Source organism: Rhincodon typus, chromosome 18, assembly GCF_021869965.1.
Source record: "Rhincodon typus isolate 14 chromosome 18, sRhiTyp1.1, whole genome shotgun sequence".
In the NCBI taxonomy this organism is placed as follows: Eukaryota; Metazoa; Chordata; class Chondrichthyes; order Orectolobiformes; family Rhincodontidae; genus Rhincodon; species Rhincodon typus.
In genome coordinates this window covers 21991952-22017430 of record NC_063349.1, presented here as the reverse complement: position 1 = coordinate 22017430, position 25479 = coordinate 21991952, and the positions used below count along the sequence as shown (strand labels likewise).

At 40.5% G+C, this 25479-nt stretch overlaps 1 protein-coding gene across 1 annotated transcript in view; it reads right to left on the bottom strand.

Moving 5' to 3' along the window:
- Positions 1 to 25479, bottom strand: part of LOC109913932 (polyglutamylase complex subunit TTLL1-like) — a 33134-nt gene that overhangs the window by 838 nt on the left and 6817 nt on the right. The window contains exons 3-8 of the mRNA XM_048607865.1: positions 17046 to 17226; positions 15534 to 15668; positions 14813 to 14921; positions 11099 to 11242; positions 9823 to 9909; positions 4167 to 4330 (exon numbers count right to left, since the gene is read on the bottom strand). Coding sequence (XP_048463822.1) covers positions 4167 to 4330; positions 9823 to 9909; positions 11099 to 11242; positions 14813 to 14921; positions 15534 to 15668; positions 17046 to 17226 — 820 coding nt within the window. The remainder of the gene's footprint in view (positions 1 to 4166; positions 4331 to 9822; positions 9910 to 11098; positions 11243 to 14812; positions 14922 to 15533; positions 15669 to 17045; positions 17227 to 25479) is intronic.

The window sequence follows — 25479 nt, the reverse complement described above, 5'->3', positions numbered from 1 at the left end:
TTTGGTTTACATAAATTGTCAGCATGACTCTGATCCTTCTCTGGTTCAGGTTGAAGTCAACTTTGTGCACCCTCAGTGTCCTATTTGACCTTGAACTTCAAATCCCACATGTTATCCATACCAAGATGTCTGTTTCTACCTCCAATAATACTGTTGATTTCTACACTTTCGTCATACCTACTGAAACTGAACCTTCCATTTAGGGCAAAGGTCAAGGTGAACAATGGGGCCTTATAAAATGAAAACCAAAAGAACTGCGGACGCTGTAAGTCAGGAACAAAAACAGAAGTTGCTGGAAAAGCTCAGCAGGTCTGGCAGCATCTGTGAAAAAAAATCAGAGTTAACATTTCGGGTCCGGTGACCCTTCCTCCGAAATATTACCTCTGATTTTTTCTTCACAGATGCTGCCAGACTTGTTGAGCTTTTCCAGTAACTTCTGTTCTTATAAAACAAGTCAGGGAAACAGTTCTGTAGAACAAGGAAATGGCAGACGAGTTAAACAGAATTGCATCAGTCTTTACAATGTAAGATATTTTGAACATCCTGTTAATACTAAAGAATATGGGGGAGGAATTAAACACCAACATCTTCACTAGAGAAGTTGTATTAGACAAACTATTGGGGCTAATGGAAGATAAGTCTCCTGGCCTTGATGGCTTGCATCCTAGGATCCAAAGAGATATCTACAGAGATAGTAGATGCATTGGTTGCACTTTTTCAAAAAACATTGGATTCTGGAGAAGGACCAGAGGATTGGAAAACTGCTAATGTGATACCCCTATTTAAAAAGGAAAGGAGACAAAAATCAGGTAACTATAGGTCAATTAGTCTAACATCTATTGTTGGAAGAATCTATTAAGGAGATAATAGTAGCACAGTTGGAAAATAATTATCTAATCAAGCAGAGTCAGCATAATTTGATGAAAGCAAAATCATGTTTGACTAATTTATTAGAGTTTTTCAAGGAAGTCTCAAACAGAGTGGATAAAGAAGAACCAGGAGATATGTTGTACGTTGACTTCCAGAAGGTGTTCAACAAGATTTCTCACAAAAGGTTAAGTCATAAAATAAGAACCAATGGTGCTGGAGACAGTATATTGGCATGGCTAGAGAATTGGCTAATGGGCACAAAGCAACAAGTGGGGATAAGAGGTTCTTTTTCAGGTTGGTGACCTGTGACCAGTGGGGCTCTGCAGGGATCACAACTGTTTTTAATATATATCAATGACTTGGAGGAAAGAAGTGAATATACTTAGCCAAATTTGCAGACAACACAAAAATAGGTGGAAAGGCAGCCTGTGAGAGGGATACAAACGGTTTACAGAGAGGTATTAATAGGTTAAGTGATTGGGAAAAAAATTAGTGAATGGAATATAATGTGGGAAAATATGAGGTTGTTCATTTTAGAAGGGATAACAAAGGAAAAGAGTATTAATTAAACGGAGAAAAACTGCAGAAAGCTGCAACACAAAGGAACTTGGGGATACTTATACATGAAATACAGAAAGCTAGTACACGGTGCAGCAGGTAATCAGGAAGGCTATGGAATGTTGGCCCTTAATTCAAGGAGGTTGGGCTATAAGAGTAGGGAAGTCTTACTGCAACTGTACAAGGTGCTGGTGAGACCACAACTATCAGCAGTTGACGTCCTCTTTTTTATGGAAAGATATAATTTTATTGGAGGCAGTTCACTAGGATGATCCCTGGTATGGAGGGATTGTCTTATGAGCAAAGGTAAACTCATTGGAGTTTAAAAAGAATGAGAGGTGATCTCATTGAAACATTTGGATTCTTAAGGGGCTTGACAGAGTAAATGCTGAGAGGATGTTTGCCCTCATGGGAAAGTTTAGGACAAGGAGCATTGTCTCAGAATAATGGGTTGCCAGTTTATGATTGAGATGAGGAATTTCTTCTCTCAGAGGGTTGTGAGACTTTGGAAGTCCTTGCCACAGAGAGTTGTGGGAGCAGAATCCTTGTGTGTGTTTAAGGCTGAGATAGATAGATTCGTGAACAGTAAGGGAATCAAGGGTTGAGAAATGGCAGGATAGTAGACGAGAGGAATGTTGGATCAGCCATGAGCTTACTGAATGGCAGAGCAGACTTGAGGGCTGATCAGCCTATTCCTGTTCCTACTTCTAATGGTCTTGTGATCTTATGGTCTTAAGCCTTCATTCCATAACACTCAAATACTTTTCCTCTCACCTTTCCAAGTTCTATCCTGCGTAAACTACAATTAAATCAACACTTTGTTTTGCACTGCCTTAATCCCTTGGTTTCCTTTCACAAAATCTTGAATTCAAATGTCTGTCTTGATTTACGAATCCCATCATTGATCCTTCCTACCTGTGCAATCTCCTACAGTCCTGCATATAAGTACATGTCCTTTGTTCTGGCCTCTTGTGCATTCCTTTTCCCTCTTTCCCATTTTTGACTATTTTGGCCTCATATTCTGGAATGTTCCCGATAAATGCCAGAACTGGCCCTCTTGATAATATCTCTGGTCAATCTTCCCAACTTTTCTCCCACTGCCATTTGGAATTATTTTTCTCCTTTGTGAAGTACTTTGTTGTTCTCTATTAACAATGCTGTATAAGTACAAGTTAAATGTAAAATGTCTCTTGCTTTAGATTAATCTCAGTGCTTGTCAGTGTTGATATTCCTTTAGTGACAATCAAAAATCGATGTTCTGTCAATGCTGTTGGCAATCATTGAATTCCTAACAGGCACCGGTCAGTGGGGGATCCAATTCAATGTTGTCTAACACTAATGTATGCAAATTTGAACTGGATATGGCCATAATATTATCATCATTACACATCTTGATTGGAATAATATAAGAATGTTACAAGGTTATATTCCTTTATTTGAAGCAATTACTTTTAAAAACTTTCAACTGGCTGGAACTGTTGCAAATTTGACTGAGACAAGGTAAACTGCTTATAAACGCAAATCCACCTCAAGATGGAGCTGATTTGCTCCAGGGGAGGTGGGTTACCAAAAGAGAGACTCCCTACAACCCAGACCCAATGAAAACTATTACAGTGTCAGGAAGACATTAACAAGTGCAAAGTACTGATCTTTGACATAGACTGCGAGAAACCTGAAGTAACCTACTGGAAGTACACACTGGAATCAGCATTTCAAGGGTCGTTCTGCGAGCATTTTGGGACCCAGTCATAATGGAAACAACCACAGACAAGAAGCATCCAAGAAATCATTTAACCAAGCATCAGGAACAAATAACTTTAAGATGAGTACAATGTATACTCCAGCTGACTGCATTCAAGAAACCTAGATTACCAGTCTAATGGCATGCCTAGTATGCCACCACCTCCACTTTTTCAAAATCAAGTCAGATTTTCTCGTAAAAGCTTTCCCCAATATCTACTAAGCAAGGCAATATTTGAATTGTATACAAAGAATGTTCAACAAAAATTAAATAGAACTGGCTTGGATTTTCAAGCTCTATCTCAGAGTGTATAAATGACAAATCAAGATGGTGGCAGGGTCAGTCGCTCCATTCAGAGCTCCACTCTGCTCGCCAGTTCTCTTTCTCTTTCTTTCTTAGTCCTTCCTTTCTTTTTCTCCCTTCTTCTCTCTCATTCTGTAGTAATTTTAACCCTGTCCCACCCCTTTTAACTACCTACCTAAGGAGTCAGGAAGGAGCTGGGTCATGACCAGGAACCAAGTGGCTGAAGCTGAACGTACAGGTTGTGTCCTGCAGCGATGTCGAATTGAGTGTGGGCTGGAGCGACAGCGGCTAGAGCGGGCTGGTGAGGCAGCAATAGCGAGAGCGGGTGGGTGAGGCAGCAGCGGTGAGATCGGGCCAATGAGGCAGCCCAGAGCGGGATGCTGACAGCGGCATGGCGAGAGCTGGAAAGCCCTGAGCAGGACGGCAGCAGTGGAAAGGAAAGTTGGACTCTCTTAAGTTATCTTTTCTTTCTTATCTTATTCTAAGTTAACATGAATGGTGCCATGTATGTATGGCAAAGGTACACACCTTTCACTGTATTTTTACTTTAAATACACGTGACAATAAATGATTCAATTCAACACACTTACCTATTCTGTATTTTCTCTTGAAAAGTTTTGTGGCAGTTATTATTTCATTAAAATTTTCACATAAGAAATCCAACATTTTAGATTTTTATTTGTGAATAACTTACAGGATGACATAATTTCCAAGAGCTCCTTTGGATGGATTTTTGCTCAGTTTACAATCTGGGATCTCGCCATTAGGTACAACAATATTTAACGTGTCATTGATGAGATTGTATTTCATGATTCGGTCATTAGCTGTGCTGGATGCCAATGAAGGAGAAGCATTCACCTATATCAGGGAAGAAACCATTTTACAAGAATAAAACTACTTGCAACATACAGGACTAAACTGAGCATGGGAAGTATGATGAATTATTACACTGTACTTGATTCAGGTGATTTAGGAAACAACGAAACTTCAAGTTTCCTGCTCATAGCTAAACATTGTTTGTGTGTGTGTGTGTTTTCCACATGTTTCTGTGTTTTCCACATATTTCCTCCCACTGTCCAAAGATGGATCGGCCATGTTAAATTGCCCATAGTGCCTAGTGAAATGCAGGCTAGGTGGATTAGCCATGGGAAATGCAGGGTTACAGGGATAGGGTAGAGGGGTGGATCTGGGTGGGGAATCGATGGGCCAAATGACCTGCTTCCATACTGAATGGATTCTATGATTCTAACACAAATTAAAGCTACCCTGCCTTTTTTAGAACTAGACTGCACACTTAAATGGAACGTGCAGCAGGTGATAGAACTTTTTTGCAAAATTTTTCTTTGCAAGGTATAAATGTCAATGAAGCAGCAGGCCAGAGAAATGGCTCCCAAGTTTTTTGATGTGGCACTGAAGGCCTTCAAGGGGTGGAACGGAGGAGTGATGTCAAATTTCTACAGTTGTTTAAGAGGCCTGCAGGACCTACATTATGAATAGTATTGAAGCAAGTACCTACCACAGTCAATTCAAAGAATATTGATAACCAGAGCAGGTGACGGTACTGTTGCAAATGCAATGATGTCACGCAATTCGTGCATTTGGAATTCACTTGCGCCAATGGCTCACCAGATGATGTGTGTCCACACTACTCTCTAAAGTAGAAGTTGTGCCAATATCTGAGCTGCTCACTGTCACTGAACTACAATATATAGAATTTCTAATGTTGGAGTACACAGATCAGAGAGAGGGCTGGAGTACTGCTGAAGGGATTACTGCTTACCTACTGCACCCCGAGTATGGAACAAGATTAAAGCTTTACTTTCTACAAAAAATATAACACAGCCTTTAGTTTTTAATGGGGATTGCAATGTTTGATGCATGAAATGAGCGACCTCAAGGGACTAGAAGCACAATTATCAGTGAGAGCAGCAAAAGAGCCTTTCCCTGGGGATGGGCTGACCATGCGTGTTGCAGTTGACCAGCACTTTCTTGCCAGCTCAGGAATCCTGCCAATAAGACTCGTGTCTCCTCGACTAAATTCCGCACATTGTCCCACTGTAGTCGAAGCTCAGAAAGAGGCCATGCCATCCATGCTTATTGCCATGCAAGCCCAGATCGGTACCATGCAGGCTCGGACTGCTGCCATCGTGTCTGTGGATAAAGTGCTTGTAAGTATTCCTCAATCTGTGTGACAGTAAATTACAAGGATTGCTGAGGCATTAACTCCAGGGAGTAGCAGTTCAAGATCATTCTATAAATCTTTGTGCAATCTCCTCCAGTAACGTCAGCAGCCTTCCATCAACCATGTTGCAGCCATTGGGATAACATTGTGTAGCAGCATTAGGTTAGGCAAATGCAACCACAAGACAGGCAAAAGATCATCAAAAACTATGACCAGGAATAGGTCATATGACATGTTAAGCCTTTTCCAACATTTAGTAAGCTCATGGCTAATCTGACTGTAGCCTTAATTGCACTTTCCTGCCTGTCCCTGACAGCCCTTGATTCCCTTGTCAACAAAAAAATGTGTTCAAACTCAACCTTGAATATATTCAATAAGTTAATCTCCCCTGCGCTCTGGAGAAGAAATTCTCCTTCATCCCCATCTTAAAGGGAGATCTATTAGTTTTAAACTGTGCCCCCGAGTTCCTGATTCCTCCACAAGGGGAAGCATCCTCTCAGCAGCTATCTTGATAAGCCTTTCAAGAATCTTATATAAATAGTCATTTGGTGGTACAGAATTTGAGCATTGTTGAAGAAAAAGACATGCCGCAGAAGCTTTTCATCTTGCACCTTTCATTTCCCATGACACATTTTATCAATTAAAGTCAACATCCCTTTTTAGAATTTAACCAAAATCCTTGAAATAACTGTTCCAAGGTGCAATCTCCATAGCAGCAAGTTAAACAAATACGATCCATTTGCTAACCAATCTGCACCTTGCTTATCATTCAGTAAAAATTGTTGTTCCCTTTGAATTTGGTATTTTTGGATCCATCTTGATGTTGAGACCAGCATTATTTTTCTTTTATTTTTCTCATTTTTGGTTTAGAACTGTGAGTTGCAGTTGAAAACTGAATTTTGAACTTTGACCAACAGCTGGTATTTTTTTAAACAGGAGAGAAAAGTGATTGAAGATTGCTGTGGGATCTGGCCTGGAAAGATAATGCAGGTAAAGAACATTATAGGCAAACTGGCCCAAGATATTGTTTTGCTCAGGAACTGGCAGCTGGTTGGATACTAAATTGGTCAATCAAGGGAAAATCGGTACCAGCCAGGAAACCACAGGGAATGTTAAAAAAGGAAGAGAAATAAAAGGATGAACTGATTTTTGACTGGGTTTTTGTGCAGGAGGCAGAGTGCTGCTTTGGAAGCTGCTGAGCAAGGTTATTTGGCTTTACCCTCCATAGTTATTCTCCGGTTATCAAGTCGTTGAAAGTCCTGAGAAAAGAACCGCACTCTATAAGAAATAAGGAAATGTCTCCTGAGGTCTGCCAAATCGGTTTGCATTGATCGGTGATTTCAGAATTCAAACAAGTTACAATCCTACCTGCCTGTAATAAAACCCATTGGATTTCATGAGGACTTGGTATTCATCATTGAAATTGTTATTGAACTGGCAACTTATGATTCTTTTACTTTTTTAACAAATTTATCCTTTAACACTGTTTATCCATCCATTGGTGTGAGAGTGCAGGTTAGCTATCAAAAAAGATTGGGTTTAGATCATAGCTGTTGTTAGTTAATCTGCATCCTGCTAAAGTTACGTTATTAATAAGTTAATTTTTGTTTAAGATATAAACCCGATGTCCAAGATTAGTTATTTGTAAAGTCTGGTTAGGGACCATTGAGCAATTTTGAGGGTCATAGAGTCATAGCATTATATAATTTAATTTCTCCGTGTTGTGAATCTGTGTTAACGAGTCTGATTTGGTCTGGCTCGCTAACACCTTTTATTCTTTTAAGTACCAAAATGTAAATGCCCAACCTGCTTATCTTTTCCTCAAAAAACAATCCTTTTATCCTACAAATCATCCTCCCGACCCTTCTCTGAATTGCTTCTATGGACATTTATTCCTCCCTAAAGAAGGAGACAAAAATTATACACAGTACTTTATGTGCAAGCCACTCAGTTCAATAATAGTTAGGGATGGTCAACAAATACTGGCATTGCCATGGACACTCACATCCCATGAAAGGATAAGTAAATTCTGTTCACTGGTGTGGGGATATTGAACAGTGTGAGTGATGTGTCACTGTGGGCAAGCACAGCTCAGGTATGTGGTCAGCTGTACAGACTTTGCTTTGGAGGGGGAGGGGTGGGGCGAGGTTTGCAAATAATCAGGGAAGATGACAGAAGTGATTACTAATTACCAAAATTCCAAATATCGCTGTCCTGGCAAATCAGACTCGATACAGCTTTCAAATGGATATATGCTTTTCCATTAAGACTGCTCCTAATACACTGCTACCACAGTTTACTCTCTCTTCTCCCACTCCTCTTCTCTACTTCCCCTCTTTTGAACATAACTCATATCAGAGTGTAGTTGCATGGATAACAATAATGTATCGCACAGAGATCTTACAGCACAGAAAGAGGCCATTTGGCCCATTGTGCCAGCGCCAGCTTTTTGAATGAGCATAATTACCAAGTGCCAATATCTTATTTTGTTCCCCCGTATGTTTACATCTAATTTTTATCCAAATAATTGTCCAATGCCCTCTTGAATACCCCAATTGAACCTGCCTTCATCACACTCCCAGGCAGTGCATCCCATTCCCTAACTACTCTTTGAATGAAAACATTTTTTTCTCATAACACCCATGCACATTTTGCATATCACTTTAAAACTATGCCCTCTCACTCTTATTCCTTACACAAGCAGGAACAGATTCTCACATCTAGTCTATACAGCCCGCTCATGATTTTGAAAACCTCTATCATATGTGTTCTTATCCTTCTGCTCAACCAGGAACAGAATTCCAACTTCTTTAATCTTTCTTCACAACTGAAGTTTCTCATCCCTGGACCCAACCATTCTTGTAAATCACTTTGCACTGTCCCCTCCAATGTGACAATTCCTATAATGTGGCATCTAGAACTGTAACATTACGCCAGCTGGGGTCTAAAAAGTTTAATCAACATCACCTCTTTGGTTTTGTACTCTATACCCATAATTAAAGCCAAGAGTTCTGTAAGTTTTTGCTAAACAACCTGTTCAGAGATGGTATCCCACACCTCTGGAGCAGGTGGGACTTGAACTGAGTTCTTGTGACTCAGAGGTAGGGACTTTACTACTGCACTTCAGGAGTCCGAGGATACTGTATGCTTTACTAATTGCTCTCTCCACATTCAATGATCTGTGCACATTTAAACCTTATCCCTCTGCTCCTGCACCATATTTAGACATGTACCCTCTCTTTTAAATGTAAATCCTGTATTTTCAATACTATTTTTTATGTGAAATGATGCCTCATTATTTTTCAAATGTCTTTGTAGCACCACCAATTTAGTCTCTATGGAAGTCCCAAAACAAATAACAGTGGTAAGAATGCTTCTAGTCACCTCTATGTGGCATGTCCTGACTGGCATGACACTTGTATGTGGGTACCACGCATGACTGAAAGCATGCAAAGTAGATTAATCTTGACATTATTGATGCTCTCAGACTGCTTTGATGCATGTTCTGCTAATTTGGACATGAAGGTATAGTTAACGCCCAAAAATGGCTCTTTACAAATTCTCCCACAAGATCTTTTTCTTCCACCTGCCCAGATGTATGGAAACTCATTTAACATTTAATTGATAAATATAATGTAGCACTTCACTAGCACTTTTGTATTTCCATCACCCCAGTAATGCACTCTCGTGCCTAAGTCAGCCAGAGTCTAGCAGATGGAAATAAAACAAAGTTGGGACCTGGATATGTTGAAACTCAATCCAATTCATAAGCCATTGAGTTCCATTTGTTTCTCCCTGTCCAAACATGCCTCATGTCTGAACAGATGGGACCAAAGGAAAGGATTTCTTAGCCTCCCGTAATGCTGATCAACCCAGGGATCAGAATGAGACTGACAAAAAGGGCAAATCATAATGTCCACTTGTGTCCTGTCTTGCTCCTCCCTTAAACTCCTCCTAATAAGGTGATTTGGATTCTCAAACAAGTCAGAGACCACTGTGATTCTGATTGTGGAGTAGAAACAAGTTTGTTTCATTACATAATATGCAACATTATAATTCAATGTCCATATTTTTTCTCAGCAAACTAATTGATCAGCTAATAAAGCAGTTACAAATCATTGAATAGTGTAAAAACACTATCAATCTTCAGTTATCTAATGTTATTTACCTCAATAAGCCAAGGTTTCAGTCTGCTATCAATTATTATATCATAGCCATAACATTCAAAGCAGTGTTTATCATTGATCATGACTGGCTGCAAAATAAAAATAATAAGATTAAATGTCACATGAATGACTAGGCAAGAAGGCAGGTAACAATTCACACATAAGATATTTTCTGTATTTTATGCAAGCCTTACCATTAAATGGAGATCGCTTCACCATACAACAATTAATAGTTAATAAACAAAGGTTAGGAAGCCCGAGGATGAAGGCATCAAGTACTTTTGCGTAAAATGTTTAGAAACACTCAAAACATTGACTGGCATTTGATTTAGTTATATTTTAGGGAATCGAGGATTCATCAATTACTCAAGGGAGAAAGGATAATTTGACTTCTATTTGTGAACTATTTATAGGAGGAAGTATCAGGTTATCTCATAATAGACATGGGTTGTCACACCAGATATGACTGATGACAGTGCCTTATCTCTGAAAATTATCACAATTTGCATTTTAAAGACAAAAATCTTTTTTGAAGACCAATTTACCGTTAATAGAAAGAAATTTCAAGATGGAAGAAGCCATGTTTTAACACACTTGGAGAAACAATCAGGATGACAGTGAGATGAGGTTGAGTGATGTTATGGCAGTGCAATAGATTCTGTCTCCAACAATGGCATATAGAAGCAGAAAAACACAGTGCTTTTAAGTTTCTTGTCACCATATAGCTTTGGGAAAAGGACAATAAAGTTACTCCAATTAATACAGGGCTCCATAATTACGATAAGACAAGCTATGTCTATATTTTCTATCCTAAAATTTCAGCTAGCTTAGTCAATACTTGTGGCACTGAACGACTCTTGGAGATGGACATTGAATTATCCCTTCCAGAGTACATTCTAAGTTCTTGCTACCCTCAGCGATTCTTCCAAATGTTGTTCACTAACAGTGACTTCCTAGAACCACAACTCACCAGGCTGAGGGTAAAATACCTGGGACTCCTCCCTAATGGCACTGTGTGTATATCTGCATGAGATGGACTGTGGCTTGATTTCCTGCCCTTGTCTTGCCTCTATCTGAATCAGATGTTATTGAATTAGAAGCTGATTACATTCAAGTTTAATCTTTAAAAGATATTCAAACGTCACCCGACCCAAATCGACACACTCTTTGGGGGTTAAAATTCCTCCAGATTTGGTTACATTCCAGTATCCTTTTCATCGTTTTTTTCACACCATTTTCCTCTACTGGATAGCCACCAAGTCTCAAAGTTATACTCACAGCTACAGCTTTGAGTGATTGTACAATCATCCAGTGGATTTCATCAAAAAGTTTATCAGTAACCTTCTTGCCTTGTGTGCTCTCCAAATAGAGTTTCAAATTTGCCACACTCCATTTTCCACCATGAATGGGATTGTAGTCATCCTTTAAAAATAGCATATATTTTAGGCAACTTTGTTATTGGTCATGATAAGATTTCAAGATAGCTTGCAAAACCCATGAATTTCTCTGATAAAATTACCCATTACAATCGATAATTGTGTTCAGAGAAACCAGCAATGGTGGGATGGGTAAAGGAAATTTTACTGTGAAGCAGTTACAGTCATCAGAGATTGGGAGAAATTTATATTTCTTCTCATCTATACTGTGTCTTATATCAGACCAAAGATTGGAAGTCAATCCTGTTCTCTGGTATGCATGCTCCTCACTTCCATGAAAACAAAATTCACAGAAGAATTTTGGGTAGCACAATGGAATTTAAAGCATGTGATCTGATGCATCCCTGATCTCATCATGACCTGCAGCAATCCAATTCCGCTTATTCCAGTGTATGAAGTAGGATTTAGAAGTAGTTGCTCCAGGTTACTATTTTTGAGATGTTTTGGAAGAGGTTTAAAGCAGCTTCCTCAGCTCGAAGAAAAATTCTGGCTCAAGAACACAACACAAGGGGAAATGGAGAGAAGTTAAAGAGCTTGAGTTTGTGCTGTGGCTGGAGGCTTACAATTTGTCCTGGCACATGAGCTAGCTCCGTAAACATAAGCATGTGTGCACCAGTTGGAGGAATCACAGAGCTTGGAAAGGATGCCGAATATACTCGGGATGGAAAACTTCAATGTCCATCTCAAAGAGTGACTCGACAGTACCATTACTGACCAAGCTGGTCAAGACCTAAAGAACATAACTGTTAGACTGGGTCTGTGGTAGGTGATGAATGAGCCAATAAGAGGGTAAAACATACATGATCTCATCTACAAAAATCTGCTTCTGTCCATGACGGTATCAGTCGGAGTTACCACTGCACAGTTCCCGAGAAACGAAATCCCATCTCCCTTTGAGGATACGTTCTGTCATTTTGTAAAGCACTTTCAGCATAGGATAGACGTGCAACAAATTTAACAACTCAGGGTTGACCATCCACAAGGCGCTGTGGGCCATCAGCAACAGCAGAACTGCATTCAAACACAATCTGCAACCTCAACCACAACCTGCATATCCCCCCACTCTATCATTTAGCATCAAGCCATGGGATCATCTCTGATTCAATGAAGAGAGCAGCAGGGTATGCCAGGAGCAGCACCAGACATATTTAAATATGAGGTGTCAACCTGGTGAAGCTACAACACAGGAATACTTACATGACAAATGGCTTAAGAAGTATGTGATAGACAGGGCTAAGTGATCCCACAAGCAATGGATCAGAACTAAGCTCAGCAGTCTTGCTACATCCACCAATCATGAATGGTAGTGGGCAATTAAAAAACTCACTGGAGGAGGAAGCTCCCTAAATATCCACTCCTCGATGACTGGGAAAGCTCTGTACATCAGTGCAAAAAATAGGGCAGAAGCATTTGCAACAATTTTCAGCCAGAAGGGTCAAATGGATGAGATCCATCTCGGCCTCTTCAACATAGCCCCAGCATCACAGATGGCCATTCAGTTCACGTGATATCAAGTAATGAAAGGACATGGGATACTGCAAAGGTACAGGCCCTGACAACATTCTGGCAATAGTTCTGAAGACTTCTGTTCCAGAATTTGCTGTGCCATAGCCGAGCTGTTCAAGTACATTGGCATCTACCCAACAATGTGAAAAACTACCTTGGTATAGCCTGTACACAAAAACAGGACAGGTTCTACACTGCCAAGTACTGACCCATGATTCTATTCTCGATCATCAGTGAAGTGAGGTAACATCAAGTGTTATCAAGCGGAATCTGCAATAGTAATAGCAATAGCAATAGCCTACTCATGGATGTTCAGTTTGGGTTCTGCTAGTCCCACTCAGCTCCTGAACTCATTACAATCTTGATTTAAACATGAATAAAACAGCTGAACTCCAGAGGTGGGGTGAGGTAAGAGTGTCTGCCCTTGACATCAAGATGGCATTTGACTAACTGAACATATTAGAAAACCCACTTGTGAGATATGGATGTTGCTGGCTGGTCAGCATTTATTGCGTGCCCCTAGTTGCCCTTGAGAAGGTGTGGTGAGCTGCCTTCTTGAGCTGCTATAGTCCGTGGGGAATTCAGGAGATCTGGTAAAACTATAGTCAGCAGGAACCAGGGGAAAAGTCATCACCAGTTGGACTCATACTTAGCACAAACGTTGTTGGAGGTCATTCATCCCAGCCCTAGGACATCTCCACAGGAGTTCCTCAGTATAGTATCCTAGATCCATCCATCTTCAGCTACTTCATCAAAGACCTACTCTCCATCATAAGGTCAGAAATGGGGATGCTCATTATTGATTGCATAACATTCAGCACCATTCATAACTCCTCAGATACTGGAGCATTCCATGTCAAATGCAGATAATATCCAGGCATAGTCCGACAAGTGGTAAGTAATATTCGCACCACACGTGTCAGGCAATGGCCATCTCTAACAAGAAAGAATCTAACCATTGCCACTTGACATTCAACGACAATATGATCACTGAAACCCCCATTATCAAAAACCATTGACCAGAAACTTATCTGGACTAGCCACAGAAATATTATACGTACTAGAGTAGGTCAGTGGCTTGGAATGGTGCAGAAAATAACTCTTGACTTCCCAAAGCTTGGCCATCATGTACATGGCACAAGTCAAAAGTGTGATGGAATACTGGTGTAACATAGGGAAGGTCTTTGATGAAAGCTATGAAGATGGTTGGGCATAGAAGCCTACCCAAAGGAACTCCTACAGAAATGTCCCAGAGCTGAGATGATGCAGTGGTTCAAGAAGGCAGCTCACCACTATCTTTGCAACTGCAGATGGGCAATAAATGCTGGCTCAGCCAGCAAAGCCCATGTCCCTGAATGAGATAGTGAGAACTGCCGATGCTGGAGTCTGAGATAACACAGTGTGGAGCTGGAGGAACACAGCAGGTCAGGCAACATCAGAGGAGCAGGAAAGCTGACGTTTTGGGTTGGGAGTTTCTGAAGAAGGGTCCCGACCCGAAACGTCAGCTTTCCTGCTCCTCTGATGCTGCCTGGCCCACTGTGTTCATCCAGCTCCACACGGTGTTATCCCATGGCCTTGGATTTTTTTTTTAAAAATGGGCAGCGTTCCTAGGATATAACCTTGATAGTTAAGATGGGGCTTAGCAAATTAGCTTATTATTTTTAATGAGCAATCTGCAGTCCTCATTCCAGTCAATTGAAACTATACAAATTTGTCTCCTTGCCTGTGGAGAACTTCTGGGCTTTTTGCTAGGTCAAGAGTTCAGTTGTGGATATCGCAGATATAAAGTTATACTTTACTCTCCATTTAATGTCATACTACAGTCTTGTAATTATAAATATAAAAAAAAGTCGACCGTGCAAGTTTTCTGACTTTTCTAGGATAATCCAGATCACTTGCTCAATAGCTTCGGATTTTGGCATGGATCAAAACTGCCACTGGAAGATTTTCTGCAATATTGAGAGTTGAGGAGGAAGTTCACACACATGACCCAGAACTCTCCCACAGGACTTGCATTGTGATTCTTCTTGTTATTGCAACCAGATCTTACCCCATGTTTCTGTATGGCTACATTTGTAAGATGCACAAACATGTTGTCTAGTTCATTGGTACTTGGAGTGTATTTGACAGTGCAGAAGCGACAAAAACCCAGTTTATACCTAGAAAAAATATTTTTAAAAGATAAATTTTCAATGCACAAAACAATGATCAAGTAGAAAGTCTGGAACCACATAGGAAAGAAGTCAAGCTTGTCACCCCTGCGATCTTTGGTATCAACAGAAAACATGTAAACAATACCTGGCTGAAATTCACAAGTGCAAAGTTAAAGTTACATTCTAATACTTTGCTCCAGGAGCTGTAGACACAGGTATTATTTTTTGCCGCAGGAAGCACTTCTGCCTCTTCTTGCTCACAAGAATCCCACTTAAGAATGGTATTTTTAAATTGCCTTTGACCTTTGATGGCCTATTCATACAGTTCACTTGGCTGTGATCAAGCAGTTAAGGTTAGTCCTCCCACTCACCACTTCAAAGGGTTTGAGAGAGAGTTAGAATTAATTCCCACAGTTTCTATACTTGAGACCACTACTATTTTGCATTATTAGATATCTGTAGCTCAACATTAGCAACAGATTTATATGAAGTAAATATCTCATCATTGTCTGTGTTCAATAGAGGTGCCCTCTGTAGACGCATCTGTGGCTCAAAGCAAATAAGCTGCAGTATCATCTAAAAATAAAGTTATTAAGCTTTGAAATCAATTTAACTTACATGTAACATTTTAATGGACGAATTGAGGTCACTAGCACATAGAAACGGAGGTCAAACTTCTTCCCACCAATTAGTAATGGATTGTCTATGTAGAGGGAGATGACATAAGTTTCCTTGCAAGGGGTAGTCAGAAAACTGGAAAAGAAATGAACATCAAAGAAATGAACGCCCTAAGTTGCTAGTGGTGGGCCTTGCATCGAGAATCCCCTCAACTGGAGAGGCTGAGGAGGCCACAAAGTAAGTGAAGGGGATTAAAAAGATAAATCTGACATTTACTTTAAAGGACTCCAGCAAAACTTTGGGCATTGTATCTGCAATTCTCCATTTTCAGTCCTTTGAAGTGCATGTGTTTCTGCCACCATTTCCAAGTGCATATCTGTTCTAGAATGTGACTGAGCCATACCAGTAACACCGCCTATAAAATGAACAGTTTATCTATTGGGTCACTGGGCAAAGAAAAGAGAGCAATATCAGGATCATTGAGCCAATTGGCCACCTTAATTAAGGAAGCATTCCAAAGCCATGGGAAGACTCTAACAAACAAATATCAGAATGACATCCTTTAGTTATGGGGACATATTGGAGAAAAGGGGGCCTTTATTCATTAGCACAAAAAAGGTTAAGAGACAATCAGACAGAGATATATAAATATATTAGTTTTTATTGAAAAGGTGAATGGGGAGAAACAATTTCAATTTGTTGGGTTAGAAATGGTGCAATGTAATGAGGCAGAGGAAATAGTTATCAATGGCTGCAAGCAACTTTTTTGGTAGAAATTGAAGGGAAATGTAATTGGCAGAGCCACAAGAACAATGGAAAGTACAAACAAACAATTGTAGATGCAAGTCAATGTGTTGTAGCTGATTCAGTTTCCCTATTGTGTTCTTACTAACTTTCTTCAAACATGAATTCTCATCAAGCCTTTTAGGCCATGTGTCTCTATAACTTCCTTGGCAAGGCATGGGAGGGTAATGGGATGATAAAGCATTGAAGGCTTTGTGCTTTTCATGTGGCATTTGACATCTTTTTCCACTATCCTCTCTTTCCACTATCTTCTCCCGCTCTTGTTTCTCTTTCATTATAATGTCAAGGAAATCGTTGTCCATTGAGAATCCCATTAATGGTTCAATGTTCCTATCACCCTGGGTGGGGAAAGATATCCCGAGATCTCATAGTTCTGTATAGTCTATGAGAAGTCTAACATTGTCTACAGAGAAAAAGAAAAGCCAAACAATGTTTTTGTAAAATTATCTTCTAGCTCCAGTAGTTGATGGACAAAGTTTCAACATTCCAGGCTGAAATGTTTCTCATTTCCCAGGCCCAGCTGTTCTGCCAGCAAGTATATCCTAAACAGATTGCTCTAAGCTATTTCAATGCATTGTAAGCGCAACTCCCGGAATGTGAATGCACCAAATCTGCTGCATCTTATTTTGGTATATTTCAATCAATACCTCTCCCTAAGTTCCCACAAAGCTGATTAACTATCAGAGTTACATTTATTTCTATACTCACTTAGAGGCTTTGTTGTCACGAGACCATTTTTTGATTTGTGAGAGCTTGTTGATGAGAAATATTCCCCTTCCTTGAGCCTTTCCGCAAGGTTTCATGATCCAGGTGCTGTTTGGATTCTTCCTAAATTCTTCCACAAACATGTTATAATCTGCCGGTAGCATGAATGTAACAGGAACAAAATCTTTGAAGATAAAAATGAACACTTGTAAAATGCAACTTATGCAGCATTAAATCCAGGGGTATCAAAACTAACCCTGTAACAACTTACATCAAACAACTAGGTAAAACAACATCAACCATATTGGTGCAAAAGTTGCAACTCGAGGCTTAAGGATCAGAAATGTACTTTGAGGTATTGTTTTAGGGAAAAAGCTTTTTTGTCATTACTGGCGTGAAAACACAGTAGTTTTATGATTAAATATACGGGACTAAAAGTAGGATTGTGCTAGTCTTTTGGATATGGGATAATAGCATACTGTTACTCCACATCCAATGAAGACGATGTAGACAGGTAAGTATGTGACAGTAGGAGTTACAGTTTCCTAAAGCCAGCCTGCACACTTACCCTGGCATAAGACTCACATCTACATCTTGTAGTATTCATGTGTCAAGTCCAATGACCCTTCTTCAGAACTAAAAGCAGTGAGGAAATGTTCTATTTGACTCACTCCAACCCCCACCCCGCTACTCACCTCAACCCCAACCTCATCATCAGCATAAATACCATCGTTTCCCAGCTGCTTTCAGTTCTGGTGAAGGGTGACTGGAATTGAAACCTATTTTTGTTTCTCTGTCACACCCTGCTGCATTTCTCCAACACTGTTTTTGCCTCAGATTTCCAGATTTTTTCATTGTACCATACTGCTTGTCTAGTCTGCAAAGGTTGCCAATTTCTTGATTATTCCCTTCTTTTTTAATTCCTGTAACTTGTCTTTCAGACTAGACTTTAGGCTCTTGAGCAGATGCTGAGTTGGTCTCACAGTCTTATCTACTTTGAAATGATATTCACCAGGAAGATATCCAACTTGTTAAACTGTTAAGTGTTAAAAAAACAGGTTTGTAATCTTTTAGGATTTGTTCAGCAGTCATTGGCTTAGTGACCCGCAAAGAGCTGCAAACAACTTCTGGCACATGTAGAATTATCAGACCAAGCTTTAGACTTACTTCAGTTGCTTAACATTTACTTTCTGGAACTCCAGATCTTAATTCTTCTTATTCCATTGGGCTCTCAGCCTAATTAGTCCATTTGGCATGACTACCATTCCTTCATACAGCCTAAACCTTACATTGAGAGCTTCACTTTTGGATCACCACCTTGAGCCACTTCAAACAGGTCTGTGAAACTCATTATATTGTATGAATCACTGGTATCCACTTGATACTTCACAATTACTCCATGCTGTCCTTTTGCAGTCATCAATCTAACAGTCAGAAACCATCTATCACTTTTAGACATCACAATAACAACCTGTTGTATTATGTTGTATTATTTGTCAGACCCATCAGTTGACATCTCTCCAGCAGTCATATTCACAGGCTCACTTTGCCTTTTTCTAGCTAAATGCTGGCAAAGTGATTCAGCTTCTTGCAGTTAGAGCACCATTTGCCTGATTTGGACATGCTTTCCTTTCTTTCATGTGTTGTCCTCCATAATACTTACAATACTCTGCTCTCCAGCTTTGGTCTTCCTGCTGTCTGCTCTGTGAATATTTATTCCTTTTCACCAAATATTGTTCTCAGTTGCCTGGAATGTCTCTCACCAGAGTGCAAATACTTTATTCCTTTAGTAACTTTTAGCTGATGATTGACACAGCAATAGCGTTCTTAAGAGTACATTTCTTCTCTCTCAGCAGATATGCTGCCACTTTAGGATCTACTATGCCTAAGATACTTTCAACTCTGATGAGATCATCTTGATCAAACTCAAAGAATCCATCTAAATGTATCAGTGCAATCACATCCTGACCAATTGTCTCTCTCTCCTTGAGCTCTGATATTAAACAATAAGTAACATTGTTATGAGGGTCAAAGTGTGTTTTCAAAGCCTACAAATTCTCTGCAGTCTGGCTTTTCTGCTCTTCAATGAGATCTAGGTTGCAATATAGCTTGTAGCACTCTTTCCCCAGTAGCAAAGGCTATTTCATAGTTTTACCATTGAAAGCGAAAGCAATTTCAATTCTGTCTCATATCTCCTTTCATTTTTACAGCAGTTGGATGTGCAAAATATGTAGTCATTTTTACTCACTTTAATTCAAAGTTGCAACTGTTTTTGAAACCTCTCCCTTGATGTTTCTTTCAGGAGCTGGCTCCTTAACAGCTCTGAAAATTCAGATTTTCAGTTGTATCATTGCTAACACTGTGTTTCAAATGCTGTGTTTAATGCCTGCCACATATTTTATACACATTTGCTTACCACAGAGGTAGGGGTCATATGAGTCAGGCAATCCGACCAGTATGATTGCATTTCCCCAAACAAATAGTATGTTAACAGAAGGTGTATGGATACTGTTGCTGGCTTCCTACACCTCTCTGTCTACATTGGCAAAAGCACATATCTGTACCTGCTCCTTCATTTCTTCAATTAGAGGGAAGAAAATGAAGTCCCTCTCCACGTATGCAGGACCTCTGTGACCTCCCTAATGCACAATTTGCAGTGATGCACAATGAACCCTGAGATTTGGTAATGTCCTTGGCTTCAGTCAGAAAGGATCCTGAGGCAAAGAAATTGGGGGCCACAGCGACAGCCACTGGAGGGATAGCAGCCTTTCTGTTCAGAAGCCTTCAAAGTCCACTGAACTTCAAAGTCCAGAGTCACTCCCTTCTGACCCCAAATATTTTGAGAGCTTTTCAAACAACTCTACATACAGTACTTCCACTAACTGTGCAGCAGTAAAAGAAGTCAGATACAGCCAACCCTAAATGTCCTACTGCCTACTGATGCCTTTGGAGGGTGGGGGGTGGAGAGGGAGGGGGCAGCAGGACCTCATTTAGTTCAGTTCAGGCTGAGAGTATTAGAGGAAGGTATTAACAAGATCAGCTGGGTTGGGTGTCAGATCAGCATTAGGCACTTAACAATGGTGCAATATACTCAGCTTGCAGGTTTCACAATCCCTTCTAAATGTACTGCTGCATCAGAGGTAACCAGAGTGAATGGGCTGTCATTTTAGGCACTTCCAGACTCATTTAGCACCAACACAAATGGTACTTTGGAGCCTCACTGCATAGCCACTGTGTCATGCTGTTGTAATGATCCATGCTAAATCCATGGTCCTGCTTGTTTCTATGTTAGTTAATGTTAGACAAGGAAGTTGTGAGAAGCTACACGTAACATTAATGTTACACTATTAGAAAGCAGGAGAAAATCATAAAGTTTTAACTTAGTTAAAAATTGAAAGGAATGAAAACAAAAAAAAAGTACATTTTAACAACAAATCTGTAGGGCATTGTTAATTTATATTTAGCTTTGGTAACCTTTTTTCTTGGCATCAAACAATATTGAACAGCTGAGTTTCCTTCTATGAACAGAAAACAAGATGAACAGCTGCTGTTCCATAAATACTTTAAACCCCTAGAGTGGCCAGAGATTATAAACCTACAAAGAAAAGTATCCTGTCTAACCAATTTCAGTTACTAAATGTTTATACAATAGGAAATTAAAGTACAGTTTCAAATAAACATTTCTAAAATTAGCACCAAAGTTGTTGATGCATGCATCATTCTATTTAATGCAAAGTGGCAGATCTCTGCAGTTAACTTCAATTTCCATCACTTGAAATTCAAATATTTCCACTGTTGTATTTCCTAAATGGATTCACGCTATTTTAAATTTGGATGCTTTATTGTGCTGCATTAGGGTTAGAAAGTGGAAGATCTGAGAATGATCATTTTTTGGAGGAGTGATAGGACCTACCTGGTTTGTATGCACAAACAAGAAAAGTAAAACCCTGTAGTACCACCTTCTGGCAGTACTGTGAGCTCTAACAGTTCACTGCGACTCTTCTGGCAACTTATGACTCCACTGTAGAACAACTGCAAGTGTACTGTCTTGACAGCAGGTTGAACTAGACCTCCACTTAACACTTTTCCAAAATAACATCACAGAGGCTAGTATCCCATCAGCAGGTCACCAGGTCACCCTTTATTTACATATAGAGAGTCCTTGACATTGATCCAGCTCCCTCAGTGTAAACAGGATATCTGACACTCCTGTTCTTAGCTGTCAGCCGGGCCTCCTTGACTCAACCAGATTAACAGACTCCATCCCTCCCGCTCTGAGTCTGAGGACATAGGCTGGCCCTTTATCTTGTAGCTCTTCCTGGGGTGTTTTAGCACTAGGTCAGGTTCCTCCAATTCTGTCTCTGATACAGGCATCATGTAACACACAGTAGCTTGCCTCTTGCACCTGAAGCGTCTCGGAAGAAATTCATTCTCTTCTCAAAAGGGCCAAGTGGTCAAGGCAGCAACATTGGCCATGTCCATCTCAGATTCTGAAGTATCTTCAATGCTTGACAGAGGGGGAGAACCCACAGGTTCCAGAAGTTGGAAAGGATGTTGAGGAGCCGGGCAAGTTATGATCCTGCACTGTTTGAGAGTTTACAGCTTTCATGTGGTCCATGTGCTTGATCAGGACCATCACACCTAGTAGAACTTTATACATCACTGGATCTGATCTCGCATCAACCATGCCTCTTACTCACGTAGGGCCATTCCTGTGGTTCTTACACCAAACTTCATCCCCTGAAGTAAACTGTCTGTCTCGCTTAGTGGAGTCTTGTGTCCGGCGTTGGCATTCCTGATACCATTTTACCCTCCCTCCAAAGCCTGAGAAGATCAGATTTAACTGCGTGTGTAGTCTTCTCCCCATTAGCAACTCTGCTGGAGCTATCTCTGTAACTGCATGAGGGATGGTCCTATAATCAAATAGGAACCAGGACAGTTTGGTATCTAGTGAAGCTGTAGGCTATTTCTTTAAACCTGCCTTCAAAGTTTGGGCTGTTCTTTCTGCCAGACCTTTGGATGATGGATGGTATGGAGCTGTCCTTATATGGTGAATATTTAAGATTTTATGAAATATTCAAATTCTCTGCGGGTAAATGAGGGCTCGTTATCTGTGACCAAAACTTCCAGGAGTCTGTGTACTGCAAAAGATGTGTGCAGTTTTCCTATCGTTGTCCCCTTGTTTGACAAATGAACTCATGGCATGTCCAGCCACTTTGTGTGGGCATCCACAATGACTAAGGACATTGAGCCCATGAAAAGACTTGCATAGTTGATGAGTAAATGAGTCCAAGGTTTACCTGGCCATTCCCACGATTGTAGGGGAGCCCCTGGCAGTAATTTTTGTCCTTGTTCGCATTGTGGGCACTGCACCACCAATGCAGCAATTTCTGCATCCAGTCCTGGCTACCAGACATAACTTGTCACCAACATCTTCATTTTGGAAAACCCTGGTAGAGTTCAGCCAATATCTTGCGTTGACCTTTGCTCAGGACAATCACTCTTGCTCCCTATAATAATATGCCGTCCTCTACTGTGGTCTGGTCTCTCCAGTTCCAGGAAGGTTTCAGTTCTGGTTGTGATGGTCCTTTGGTTTTCCCCATCACCACCAGCTGTTTCAGTTTTGCCAGGACCAGATCTTTTTATGTCCACAGTCAGATATTGTCAGCAGTGACTGCAAGTGTGTCTAGAAAATTTAAAACCATTATGGACTCTTCCAGCGGTGGTGTATCTGCCAGTGGGAGGCCACTCAGTGCATTTGCATTTGCTTCTTGTTCTTCTGCACAACATTCCAATTTGTAATTATAGGCATTTAGTATTAGAGGCCACTGCTGAATTCAGGCTGAAACTATAGGCAGCACCTATAGTCTTGTCCTCTTTAAGTAGACCTACCAGGGGTTTGTGGTCCGTTATTATTCCAATTTACATCTGTAAAGGTATTGGTGGAACTTCCTGACACCAAATATGACTGCCAAACATTCCTTCTCTGTCTGGGTGTATTTATACTCTGCATTAGCCAAAGTCCTGGATGCATACGCTATTGGGCATTCCTCTCCATTGGGCCAGCTATGAGCTAATACTACCCTGATGCCGTACATCGCATAGTGTGCCAATACCTTAGAGTATGACAGCTGTTTCTTCACTTCCCTGAAAGCTATGGCTTGATCATTTCCAAGGCTGATCCTCTTTTGAAAGAGTTGATGCAAAGGTGCCATGATGGAGGCCACGTTATGTATGAACTTTTCATAATTCACAGCCCAAGGTAAGAGCTAAGGTCCAGTAGAGACATGGGAGTTGGAGCACCTTTGATTGCCCTCACTTTATCTTCCAATGGTGTAACCCAGTCTTGTTGGCTCTGTAGCCCAAGTAGGTCACTTGTGATGCCCGGAACACATATTTTTCCCTTCTAAGACGTATACCTGTCTGGGAGAAACATCTAAGAACTACGTACAAGTTCTCTAAGTGTTCCTTATTGGTCTTCCCTGTTATTGACGTGTCATCTAGATAAATAGCAATCTGGGGTAGACCTTGTAAATGTTCTCCATCATCCACTGAAAAATTGCAGGTTGACGATACCCTGAAAAGCAGTCTTGTATACTGGTACAAAGCCTTATGAGTATTAATTATAGCATACTTCTGGGAATCCTCATCTAACCACAATTGAAATTACGCATGGCTCACATCCACCTTTGTGAAGGACAGCCGCCCCCACTGCTTGCTTTGCATACAAATCCTCTATGTGAGGGATTGAGTATTTATTCAGCTGAGAAAAATGGTTTACCATTTATTTAAAATCCTTACAAAGGCGAACCTACCCATTGGACTTCACAATTGGTATGACCAGTGCTACACATTCTGTAAACTGTACTGGTCTGATGATTCCTTCCCTTCCCGGCCTTCTGATTTCTGCCTCTATTTTTACTGATAAGGCAAATGGCACTGGGCAGGCCTTGCAGAATCATGGAATTGCTTCCTGGTCAACTTGCATGGTGGCTTTGGCTCCTTTAATAGTTCCTAGATTTTCCTGAAAAATTTTCAGGTATGTAATTCAGACCTCACTCAGGCAGCCATTTTCTAAATGAAAAGTGTTGAGCCAATCTGGGTGAATCTTTCTCAACCAATTTTGCCCCATCAAGCTTGGGCCTGAGCCTTTTACTACAATCAATGGTAACTGAACTAGTTGTTTCTCATAACAGATTAGAAACAAATTTGTACCCTTTATCTGTAGAGGATCCCCAGTATAGTTTCTCAGTCTGGATGAGGTCTTGTGCAACCTTAAGGGTTGGAGTCCAGAGCGAATTTTGTTAAAGACTGGTCTGCGATCACTGAAACAGCTGTGACAGTATCGACCTCCATTAGAACTAGGTGATCTCTTAACCAGATGTTTATTTCTACTGGTTCTGGTTTGGATATTGCTAACCGTTCCAAACCAGATGTACGTTGACTTTCCAAAGTGTGCACTCTCTTGGATGCCAGCCTATAAATTCACTCACTCAATTTAGGTTAGCAGGTCTCTTTTACTCTCTCGAGTCCACATATTGGCAGCAACTAAAAGGCTTACCGGCCCAGATCCCAAAGAAAATTTTAACTGTTTGACCAAGCCTTGGCTTTGTTTTGGGTTTGGCTGTGGTTGACCGAGAATCCCTCTGATCAAGACATGTCCTGAGTGAGGCTATGCAATTGCTGTCACTCAAATGTTATTCCCCAGGCTCATTTGGACTGGCAAGTGTGTCCACTTCCATTGAAATACCCTGCAACTCATACCCTCCACTTACTGCATTTTCCAATGATAAAGCCAGTTGTAGTGTCTGTTTGAAGTTCAGTTGGTGCTTTTGGATGGTTACACCATTAATCCCACATACCAAATGGTCTCTCAGTACCTCATTAAGGGTCAAACCAAAGTCATATGCCTCTGCCAGTTGTCTTAAGCTAGTCAGAAATTCCGATTTGATTCCCCTGGTCTTAGAGTTGCTGCATAAAACCAATTACATTTCAGAATTAGAGGAGGGTTGGGGTCATAACATTCCTTACTAAATCTGTCAACTCTTGAAAGGTTTTAGAACTTGGTGCCTCAGGGAAAATAGGCTCCTAATGACTGACAAAGCTGCAGATCCACAGGAGAATTACTTGTTGCTTTTCATCTGTCCCAATGTTGTTTGCCCAGAAAAAATAATATTTTCTTTCCACATACTGGGCCCAGTCTTCAACGGCAGGATCAAACAAGTCAAGCTTCCCAAACAATGACAACATGCCAGAAGTTATTACTCCAACTCAAAGATGACTGCGAGCAAATTTCTTCAGGAGTGTGCTTTTCTTTCATCGCCACCAAAATAACTTCACAGAGGCTGCTATCCCATCACGAAGTCACCCTTTATTTACACATGGAGAGTTCTTGATACTGATCCATCTCCCTCAGAGCCAACTGTAAGCCTGAACA